General features: G+C 45.8%; 1 protein-coding gene across 1 annotated transcript in view; it reads right to left on the reverse strand.

The window, feature by feature from the left end:
* The window catches only part of YAP1 (Yes associated protein 1), a 117,819-nt gene extending 110,414 nt beyond the window's left edge, over positions 1–7,405 (reverse strand). The window contains exons 1-3 of the mRNA XM_029915680.1: positions 7,312–7,405; positions 3,262–3,468; positions 19–236 (exon numbers count right to left, since the gene is read on the reverse strand). Coding sequence (XP_029771540.1) covers positions 19–236; positions 3,262–3,468; positions 7,312–7,405 — 519 coding nt within the window. The remainder of the gene's footprint in view (positions 1–18; positions 237–3,261; positions 3,469–7,311) is intronic.
* Between the last annotated feature and the right edge of the window lie 4,650 nt (positions 7,406–12,055).

Genomic DNA, 12,055 nt, shown 5'->3' on the forward strand with positions numbered 1-12,055 from the left:
GTGCGGGTGCGGAGGCACCGAGGGGCCGGGTGCGGGGGAATCCGGCGGGCGGGGGGCGATGCTGGGGGAATCCGAGGAGGGGACAGGGGCCCGAGGGCGCGGGTGCGGGGTATTCGGGGGGCCGAGGCCGGTGCGTGGACCCAGGTGCAGATTCAGGAGGGCCCAGGTGGGGTTTGGGGGGGCGCAGGGGGCCGGGCCGCGCGGGGTGTGGGGGTATGAAGTCTGGGCACAGGGCCCTGGGACCCGAGTGCGGGTGCAGAGAATCTGGGGGGCCCAGGTGTGGGAAGCCGGGGTGGGGGGGGCGGGGGAGTGGCTGTATGCCCCCGGATGAGAAGAGTTTCGGAGACTCAGGGTTTTTTATTTTAAGTGAAAACCTTTTTTTTTAAATTTGCATTGAAGCTTGCAACCTAGTTATGACAGCCTGGGCAGCCGAAAAAATCAGAGCTAAACTCAGGTTACACGCTTTCCTCCCTGCATCAGGCACAGGGGGCTCTGGATGCTTGCTTCTCCGTGGCAGTGTCGTGTATTCAAGGAAGCCATTGAAATCACTCAAAAACAATGGAAATTTGGTTTTAAATTCATTCATTCTGCTATTTTTAAAAACAGCTTTATTGGGATGTGATTCGCACACCATTCAGATGGTCGTCCATTTAAGCAATTCAGCATTTTTAGTATATTCACAGGGTTGTGCAACATCACTCCGATTTTAGAGTCAGTAGCTAGGTAGAGAAATCTAGCTTTTTAATTATTTTGTCTGTAATGCTAGTGAAACAGATGTATAAATAGGACTGAGCAAGAAAAGGTTTCCTGAGCAGCAAGATAATCTCTTCCTCGAGCCAGGACAGGCCCTGGAGAATTCGGAGCCGGGATCGCTATCACTGATCACCTGGTGTGGTCGGGCCGCCCGTAGGGAGGCTGTGCACTCCAGATTCCACCTCGCCGCTCTGGGCCCGCCCCACTTCCCTCTGAAGGGATCTGAGTCAGTGGACCAGTGATCGCCTCTGGGACTTCGCCTTCATCCCCAGCCCCCTATGTCAAGGCCATTTAAGCACAAACTTGTAAGTTCTGGAGTTAGAGAGATTGGAGTTCAGATCCCAGTTCCCCCATTTGGTAGCTGTGAGACTATGGGTGCGTTACTCATTTCCTGTTCTTTAATTTAACCTTGGGGTCAGAGTAATAACACCTGCTTCATATATTGAAGCCTTAAATGAGTCATTGGGCATAAAATACCATTTCACCCAGTTTGGGGCATGTAGGGCATTCTTCCTACATGTCGTTGACCACGTGTTGGGATGTGGCTCTCCTCTGGGACCCCACTGGCAGTCTCTTCCTCTCACATCCAGTAGTCAATCTACACAGACAAAGCCTGTGGGCAGAAACTGCATTAAAAACTTAAATTTTTAAGAATCAAAGTGATAGAAAATCTAGAGTTTTAATGGAAGGTGTCCCTTAGCTAGAACATCTGTGGCAGGGGACACAAGTTGCAAGGCTCAGGGTACAGCAGAGTTTGCTTTGCTCAATATTGTTACACTTCCCATTAAAATGAGAACAAACTTCCTGTGATGAGTGGATTGGAGGCCGAGCGAACAGTCTCTGAGCGCCTCTGTACACTAACCAAGATTTTGTTGTTTTTCTTGTCTATAAAATTTCAGTCACAGGTTAGTAAGGGATAAACCTGCATTCAATCTTTGGTCCCCTCGCTTCCTCTCCAGCTCTACTTTTGGAGCAATTACCAGCTGAAGGCACATGGAGACAGGGGATCCTCATCACAAAAAGACCCTGCTCCTCAGTGTCCATGTAGGTCACTGTCCCAAAATGCTGCTTCTACAAGGACTTGCCCTCCACGACAGTGGACCCTCCCCTTTGCTCCACTTTAGCCACCAGGGCCTGTGTCCACACTGTCAGATCCAGAAATACTCCAGTTGGGAAATCAGTGTCTGTTACGCTATTCCCTTAATAACCACTTGGTTCTCTGGTTCCTCACTCACACCTCATTTAGCATTAATCTCTCTCTTTTCTACCAACCTATTGTTCCCGTTCTTACTTCTTTCCCAATTCAGTTTAGAAATCATAACTCATTCCTTCAACCTCATAATCATCTATGCCTTCAATTCCATGCCCCATGTATTTCAGTGCACCAGATCTATTTAACTGCACTAGTCCAGTCACCTGTCTTCCATTCCAAACCTAAGATTAGGGGGGGGCCAGCCCCCACATTCATGAAAGGCTCTAATCAAAGTTGTGACATTTTGTGCAAGTGACGTTATACCATCATCCTAGATATGTATGACGTGGTTGCAAGAAGGCATGCTTTGTACAGCTCTACATAAACCTTGTCCTGTTACCAAATGATACTGTGTGCAAGGTGTTATGAATTAATATTTGAAGTAAATATGTAATTATCTGGTGTATCTGTGAATACAAGCATATTGGATTGTAATCAATGCATGTTAAAATCATCAATTTGCTGAGGTGCTTGGGTGGCTCATTCGGTTGAGTGTCGGCTCCTGAGTTCCACTCAGGTCATGATCTCACAGCTTGTGGTACGTTGGGTTCTGCACAGACACCTTGGAGCCTGCTTAGGATTCTCTCTCTCTCTCTCTCTCTCTCTCTCTCTCTCAGCCCCTCTAGTGCACTCTCTCTTAAGTAAGTAAATCTTAAAAATAAATGTTTGGATGGAGACCTCATGAGGGTCTTCCAATCCTCTTAAAAAAAAAAAATCTCTCCTACATGAAGAAACTGAGGCACACAGAGGTTAAATAACTTGCCTAAAGTTGTACTGCTAGTAGATGGATCTACGTCCAAATCTTTACATCAGATTCCAGAGCTCAAACACTCCATCAGGAATACTGTAGTTAATTTCAGGCAGTTCAAAAGTGTTGTCAAATGTATTAATGCAGAATGATAAAGGGGTGTGGGAACCTGTTATTTAAGAAAATTTTGATTTATTTCTATAAACCAGTAAGTGGTGTTTTACAGTGATGTGGTCTTAATGTTAAGTGTTAAGGACAAAGCTGGGTTGATCTCTGGGAAGTCAGGTTGAAAGTATGAAGACACAATCTCATTCCAAATAAAAAGTTGTTTAGGAAACATCATTTGTTTTCCTAATATATTTTTAGGAGTTTTCATACTGAAGGGGTGTGGGTTACAGAGGTTAAGAAGGGTCTGACTTGAGACTTGGCAGGGAGAGAGGGAGAGAGAACCCACCCCTCCGTCTGAGGGTCCCAGGGCCTCCCTTTCTACTGCACCTGGAGGTCTCACCCCGCCACTCCCCCCACGCCCCCGTTGGTTTTGTGCGCTCCTGGCTTCCATAACCTCCAGGCTTGGGCTTGTTTCGTTTCTGGCTCTTGCTGCGGGTGTGAACTGTGCTTCTGGCGCGGAGCGGGTGAGATTCGTGAAACATTTGTGTACCTACTTGTAGGGGACCGATTATGTGCCCGGCCAGGGCGGTAAACGGTGTAATAATACCTATTCCACAGCATAATAATGAGGAGTACACAAAATAACAAGTATGAATGAGTTTTTATTATGGAGTCGTTTGGATTCAGAATCCCGAGATCAGGGGCGCCTGGCTGGCTGGGTCAGTGAAGCAGGCTAACCTAATCGGAGTCAGGAGTTTGAACCCACGATAGCTATTGAGTCTACTTAAAAATAATCATTTAATTAGATTTCTTTTATTATAAAATCTAGCTTTAGTAATCCATATGGGAGTCCTGAGAGCTAGATGGGAAAAATTTTGGAGTACAAAGCCCCACAAGCTAAGGGCAGCCCTGTGTAGGACACATACCACACCGGAGGCTCCAAAGGGCCTTTCCAGGGCTGTGCACAGTCAGAGCATGTGCTCTCCACAGCCAGGCTCGGAGTAAAGGCTCCTAGAGCTCATCTAGTGGCGGTCAGTGGTTCTCGAGGGGTGGTGCCCGAACCAGCAGCACTGAAAACTTGCTAAGATACAGAAATTATCAGGCTGTAACCCAGACCTACTGAAACTGCAGGGCTGGACACAACAATCTGGGTTTTAACAAGCCCCTCTCGGTGGTTCTAATGCTAATGTTCGAGAACTCTGTATTACACTCCACATCCTATCTTTATTCTATAAATAATAAGTAACATGCTTTGTAAATATCTCCACTGTCTTATAGCTGAGTATCCCCTTAGTCTTATTATTTACTCTATAAAGATATCTAGCACATATTTGGTAATTGAAAAAAATATGTTATAAAGGATCTCAAAAACTGATGACAATCCTATTTAAAAAGATCCATTAAATACTGATTGCAGATTGCTTATAGTTTTAACATTATGTGACTATTGTTTTTTTTTAATTTTTATTTATTTGGAGAGAGAGAGAGAATGAGCAGGGGAGGGGCACAGAGAGAATCCCAAGCAGGCCTCTGCACCGTCAGCCCAGAGCCCTGAGGAGGCTCCATCCCACAACCCTGGGATAACCTGAGCCAAAATCAAGAATCGGAGGCTCATCTGACTGAGCCCCCCTGGCACCCCATGACTGTTGTTTTAATATATGTGTATCTTCAACATGATATGTGGCACCAGAAATGTTTTAAAAAGCATTAAATTTCTTTTGAGAATTTATTATACCAAACTCACTGAAAGTGCCTCTTGCTATCTAACTTATTTCCTCTGTAAGTTTCTAGTGCTCTGATACGTGGAGAGCATCTGGAACCATCTCTAATAACCCTCTGTAAACTTGGATGTAACTTTTAAGTCTTCCCTCTGTCTTTGTTTCTAAGCAATACCAGTTCCTTCAGCTTTACTCAGCGTCTTGTTTCTTAATCCAGTCCGTGACCAGTCCTCGCTGTCCTCCGAGCCCACTGCAGGTCCCCATGGTCCCCAGTATGGTGACTGTGCTGCACGATGCACTGCACCATCCACACATGAGTAGCATTAGTGAAGATCATTATTTACACATTTATTTTACATCATTTACAGATTTCAATTTTTTTATATATTTTCTAGGTGTGAAAGGGTATAACTTCACATTCTTTAGAAATAATATTTTGTTATGTGATCTGGGAAAAAAAAAGAAAAAAGAAATAATATTTTGTTTTTGGAAGTCAAAGTTTGAACCTTTACGATGTATGCATGAATTTGTTGTGTTGAACTGGAATGACAACATTTTTTAACTAAAAGCCAAAGAGATCACTTAGCCCAGCTCTCTCCTTTTACACAGTCTTGAGAGGCCTTCACTGTCCAATATGGCCCCTACCCACATATTGAAGAGAAAATTCAGTCCCTTAATAACACTAGCCATGTTTCAAGTGCTTAGTGCTACACATATGGCTAGTAGCTTTGGGATGAAACAGCACTGATCTGGAACACTTCCCTTATCTCAGAAAGCTCGGTAGGGCAGCACTGGGGTAAATGGCCCGAAGCCATACAGCTCTTCTGTGGCAGAGCAAGAATTTCCAGTTCCTGGTCCAGATATACCCACACTACTATCTTTTTAAAAAAGTAACATATGATAGATTAGCTATCTACATTTATTAAGTTTTCGTACAAAGCATTGTGCTAGCCATGGATTTTGACCACAGGAAGGTTTTAAAAATATTCAGTAAGGGGCACCTGGGTGGCTCAGTTGGTTGAGTGCCCGACTTCGGCTCAGGACACGATCTCCTGGTTCATGAGTCTGAGCCCCTCATGGGGCTCTGTGCTGACAGTTCATAGCCTGCTTCGGGTCCTCTGCCCCCTGCCCCTCCCCCACTCATTCTCTCTCTCTCTCTCTCTCTCTCTCTCTCTCTCTCTCTCTCTCTCTCTCTCTCTCAAAAATGAATAAACAGAAAGATAAGAAAGAAAGGAAGGAACGAATGAAAGAAACTAGGTACGATTGCTGCCCGTGTAGAAAATGGTAGGTGTTTTAGTTATATCTCCTTTCTGGCTGTTGTATGTATGTATGTATGTATGTATGTATGTAAATGTGTGTGTGTTTACTAAATATCTCCAGTCCCTTTGACCTTCCAAGAGACATCAGACACTGCTCAGCTTACACCTCAATTCCTACAGCCAATTCCTGGCTGGTCTCCCAGGCTCCTTCCGGCCTTTCTTGCTCCCATCAATCTTCTATGATTCTACACCCATTTCCCTCAAGTGCCATTTTCACCCTTTCTCTCCCAGATGAACCTAGAGCCGATCCCTATTGTGTATCAAACTCTGACAATATGGTAAAGTCAACAACAATGATTTATATTTGCTTGATACTTACTTGCACATACAGTATCCCATTTTAATTTTTTTTTAATGTTTAAAAAAACTTTTATTAAGTAGTCTCTATACCAAATGTGGGGCTTGAACTCACAACCTGAGATCAAAAGTCACATGATGTACTGACTGAGCCAGCCGGGCACCCGTATCCCATTTTATTTAATTTCCATCTTTCTTGGGGCATCTGGCTGGCTCAGTTCATAAAGCACCAGACTCTTGATCTCGGGGTCATGAGTTTGAGCCCCATATTGGGTGTGGCGCCTACTTAAAAAACAAAACAAAACCCCAAAACATAAATTTTTTAAAATTTTCTTAAAATTTCTTTATTATTTATTTTTGAGAGAGAGAGAGACAGCATAAGCAGGGGAGGGTCAGGGAAAGAGGTAGACACAGAATCCAAAGACAGGCTCCAGGCTCTGAGCTGTCAGCACACAGACCGACGCAGGGGTTGAACCCATGAACCGCGAGATCATGACCTGAGCTGAAGTCGGACGTTTAACTGACTGAGCCACCCAGGTGCCCCAACCAAAACATAAATTAATAAAACATAAAGTTACAATTAATAAGCCAACTCAGAAAAAAAATAATTTCCATCATTCTTTCCAGATTTCAAGACCTGCAATCAATGTTGCCCTTTTATTTCTAAGATTGTTTCTTATCAAACATTTTGAGTAGATTTGTTCTAAAAGTACTAAAACCAGGAATCTGAGAGTCATCCTGACTTATCTAATCTCCATTCCTCACCCCTAATTCAGCCCATCAACTGACACTAGTTCTGGGTGCAAAACTCCATGTGGAACATCCCCATTTCTTCCCAGGTCTTATTGGTGAGGCTTGCAGAATAAAGTGTCACAGGGTGTGATAACAGAAATTAACGCCCCCACAGTCCTGGAGGCCAGAAATCCACCCCCACGGAGTCAGCAGCGTACTGAGATCCCCTTTAGCTTGTAGACTTCCAGCTTCTCCTGGTGTCTTCACATGGCCTTCCCTCGGGTCTCTGTGTCCCTCATCCCCTTATCAGGACAACAGTCAGGTGGGATGAGGGCCCAGCAATGTGACCTCATTTTGCCGTAATTACCTCTTAGAAGGCCTTACCTCCCAACACAGGGGTTTGGGACTTCAGCATAGGAGCTTTGGAGATGACACAGTTAAGCCCACGGCTCTCCATCCTTGCTCCCAGCGCCTCCATTTCTCACTACGTGGTGACAGTTTCCCCATGTCCTCTCGCATCCGTTTACCATACAATGACCACAGTGATCTTTTCATTTCTAAAAACATACACTAGTCCCTTGCTTAAAATCTTATAGTGGTGGCATGGCCGGGGGGCTCGGTCAGTTCAGCATCCAACTCTTGATTTTGGCTCAGGGCATGATCTCACGGTTCTAAGACTGATCCTCCATCCTTGGGCTCTGTGCTGACAGCAGTGGACCCTGTTTGGGATTCTCCCTCTCTCACCCTCTCTGCCCCTCCCCCCTACTCTCTCTTAAAATAAATAAATAAAAACTTCAAAAAAAAAAGTGTACTTCAATTCCCTTTTCAAGAAGGCCTCTCATGATGCATCATCTTTGACTCTGACTGCTCAAGCCTCCCTCAGAATTTGGTGGTAGGTCTAACGGAATATGTACAAAGTACTTCTAAGCAAAGTACCTATTTTATTCTATAATATGTTAAAGGAATACAGGGTGGCAGTTGATCAAGAATTTGGTTGAATAAAAATTTATATTGTCCATGTGGTCTTCACTTTACTACCTCTCTCTCGCACCATTCTAGTAATGAAAAAGGTAAGAAACTTAATGTACAGAGTCCTAGTGTTTGCTAAAGCCCAGCCTGGGGGACAGTTTTTTCTCTTGAAAAAAAAAAAAGATAAACAGGAATGGTAAGTTTCGCCTTTACTCCAACCCAGCGCGGTCTGCCGGTGCCCGTGAACTCTGCGGTGCCGCCACCGAGTCAGGGGACTGAAACCTGCACCAGAACCTCTCAGGTGCGCTGGGTGGAAGCCGTGCTGGATGCCACTTCCAGTGCTGATTAACAGCTTTGACTGTAAGACAGAGCACTTCCCTGCCTGTTCTTCTTTCCTTTGTTCTTCTGTTTTCATCTACTCTCTCTCTTTTAAACTAAGGAAGTAGAGAGTGGAGCAGGGATTCCCAACTCGGCGGGGGGGGGGGGGGGGGCCCACGACAAGCAATATGCGTGATCAAGGAAATATATAAAATGATGCTCCACCTCATAAAAATAAAGGTCAGAGCAATTAAAATAATAAACACCACTTCACCTCCATCAAATTGAAAGAACTGAAAACTTGTGTGTAACATCTCTAACAAAAGGGCACACTTCTTTTTATCCCTCACCACACCACGCCCTGTTGCAGGCATGAGCATGTAAACTCGAGTACAGAAATTGTGTCTGTTTTGTTCATTGCTGTATCTGCAAGTGCTTATTAAGTGCCCAGCACATAGTAGGCAATCAGTAAGCATCTGTTAAAGAATAAATGACACTAGGTTTTAACAAATACTTGCTGGTTGACTGGATGATTGAGAAGCCTCCAGGCAGCTCTAAGAGTCTGCTTTCCAAGCCTGGGGTGGGGGTGGGGGACTGGAGGGGCGGGCAGGACGAGGGGTTTCCCCTCCCAACCACAGCTTCCTGCCACAGCCCCACTTCCCCATCCTGCCACCACAGATATGCAACACGCAGTAACTCAGCCACTTGCTAACTGTTTGGGGCCATATTTGGTTTTTTTCTGGTGAGCATTCCACTGTCACGTACTTCATGATGCCCCGAAAGGTTCCCCTTGCTACTCAGATCAGTCAGTTCTGTGCTTTGACAACCATAATAATCTTCCATTTGATCTTTGGATTTTGGACTTTCTTCACCCCCATTCATCACTGTCAGATTAATCTTTCCAGAATACCACATTTATGATGCGACCAACCTGCTCAAAAGTCTTTAATGACTGCTATACATCACCTACTTAAAAGACTTAAATTAGCATCTTGCTGGCTCAGTCAGCAGAGCATGTGACTCCTGATCTCAGGGTTCTGAGTTCGAGCTCCATGTTGGGGGTAGATATTACTTAAAAAAAATAATAATAAAATCTAAAAAAAAAAGGGGGGGGACTTAAATTTCCTAGTTTTGTACCCACAGCCCTCCCCGAGCAGGTCCTCAGCAATCCATCTCTGTTATTACCCAGAACTCCTGGACACGATCCTCAGTTCCAGCTAGTCAGCTGTACTCAGGTCCCCCCAAACCACCGGGGGGGGGGTGTGTGTGTGTGTGTGTGTGTGTGTGTGTGTGTGTGTGTGTGTGTGTTTAAGGTTTATTTAAGTAATCTCTACACCCAATGTGGGCTGAAACTCATGACCTTGAAATCAAGAGTTGGATGCTCTTCCACTGAGCCAGCCAGGCACCCCAGAACACCACCTTGTGTTTTGTACCTCTGTATTGTTTTTGCTCATGGGACCTCAGTGTGCCAGGTTCTCTGGTCTTCAGCCTAAGCCCCCTTCCGAATTGTCCAAATAGTAATTCCGTGAGTCTTCTCTTAAGTAACGTTCAGAATTTCAGAAGAATGCTCTCAAGTTCACAAAAACCATTCTGTTGTCACTTGTCACCATGGTTGGTTTGTCACCCCAAGCAAACCCTCTACCCCTGTGGGTAACAGCCCGCTCTTTCAGGGCTGGCTTCTGCTGGCAGCGCTCCCCAGGGACTGTTGTGTCGGGATGCGCTCCCCGGCTGCCTGTTGGCTTCCACGCAGGATGGCTACAGCCAGAGGCTACCAGTGTGTGGAAGGAACCTGGGACTAAGGGCATCTGGAGGAGATGTGTCCCCTTACTCAGCGGCCCTGCCCCTCCTTCACTTCACACCTGCAGGCACACCTCCGGCGCCAGCTTCTGTCCATCAGCCACACAGTAGACACTGGGTGTCCATCACGTGTCCGGGCACCATGCTAGGCACTGGGATTCAAGGCTGAACCTCATGGACACAGGTCCTGTTTTCAAGATGGACATTAAATAAATTATTATAAATAGGTGAGGTGAGCAAATCATTTTTTTAAAATTGTTTAGTATTTATTTTAAGTAAGCTCCATGACCCACATGGGGATTGAACTCATGACCCTGAGATCAAGAGTCACATGCTGCACTGAAATGAGCCAGCCAGGAACCCCAAAGGTGAGCAAATAACTCGAAGTGTGCAAAATGCTGCCAAAGAAATTCTTGGGAGTGCAAGCTTATGTCCTCTACATTCTCTGGGGCCCAGAGCGGGGGAAAACTAGTGTTTCCATCTCTTATACTGTATCTAGTCAAGTTAACAATAATATAATCTATAAAAAAGCTATTCTAGGGGCGCCTGGGTGGCTCAGTTGGCTGAGCATCAGACTGTGGCTCAGGTCATGATCTCACCGCTTGTGAGTTCGAGTACCGTGTCAGACTCTGTGCTGACAGCTCAGAGCCTGGAACCTGCTTCAGATTCTGTGTCTCCCTCCCTCTCTGCCCCTGCCCGGCTCTTGCTCTGTCTCCGTCTCAAAAGTAAATAAACATTAAAACAAAAAAGCAATTCTCAATTTAAGGAAGACAGCTTTTTACATTATTATGCAGACAGTTTAGCTCCTGATTTTTTCGTATTCCTCAATAGACAATGAAAGGAGCCAAAATTCACACTTAAAACACAAAAGTGGGCTTGACACCATTCTAAGCCATGTACATATGCACACACACACACATATACACACACAATTTCCACAATAACCTATGAAGGAGTCCTGTTACTTCCCCACTTTACAGATGAGGCAACTCAGGCACAGAAAGGTTTTCATGAGCTCAAAGTCCCACAGCGAGTCAGGGCAGAATTCCGAATCCAGGCAATCTGACTGCTCAGCCCACATTCTTTAGTTTGATGCTATTATACCCGTGTGGAGATAATATGCATAATCACAGATAGATCATGAAAATGATTATCCCCAAACAATGGAGCAATCTTTCCTCAAAAGCGTTTTGCACCCCTACCTCTACAGCAGAGAGACCAGCGCCCCCATGACTCCCGGGCTTCTGCCCCAGCACCAGGCTCCAGCACCCCCCCACATCACGCCTCCTTACATTAGGGTTGGAATCCAGCTGAGGTCCTCCCATGCTAGTTCACAGCGACATCTTCCAGCCCTGGACTCAGGCCGCAATCCCGGTCTGGGGACACACTCTGACAGATCACCCTCACTGCTGGGCTCAGGGAAACCCACCTTGCACCGAGGTAATACACAGAATCGTTGACTGGCAACCACTGACTGGCGACCGAGTGACTGAGGGACAGTCCCTAGGTTGTAGGGTCTGTGTGGTAGGGAAAGGACAGGTACGACCCTTCAGTTCTCATTTTGATGTTTCTCATATGGTTTAAAAAATATCTGTGGCTGTAATGAACATGTCTGGAAAATATCTGCCCAGTAGGCATTGAACGTGCCAAGCAGCATCTGGGTACCACAGGTGAAACAGCCAGTCTCCCCCGGACTCTCTCACTAATTGGCGGCTCCTTTTCAGATAAATCCACAGGCACAAAACCAGCGGCATCACCCAGGTCCTTCTTACACAGAAACACATACTCCAAACTTGCCTCCCCGTAACTGCCAACATTTCTCGCAGGCTTTCTGGGACACACGCCGGTCGTTTTTACCATTGAACAAGTGTAAGTTACATACGCATTCTGGGAACCGAACGAGGCAGCAGCAGAATGCAGCCAGAGAGGCCGCAGTCCCCTCTCTCCACCTCAGCGACACCGTCGGCAGCTGCTCCCTGGCAGATCCTCGCCGGGGCGTGGGGCAGCCGAGATGCAACTCATTACACCATAAAAGACTTCGGGA

The sequence above is a fragment of the Suricata suricatta genome, chromosome 11, assembly GCF_006229205.1.
Source record: "Suricata suricatta isolate VVHF042 chromosome 11, meerkat_22Aug2017_6uvM2_HiC, whole genome shotgun sequence".
In the NCBI taxonomy this organism is placed as follows: Eukaryota; Metazoa; Chordata; class Mammalia; order Carnivora; family Herpestidae; genus Suricata; species Suricata suricatta.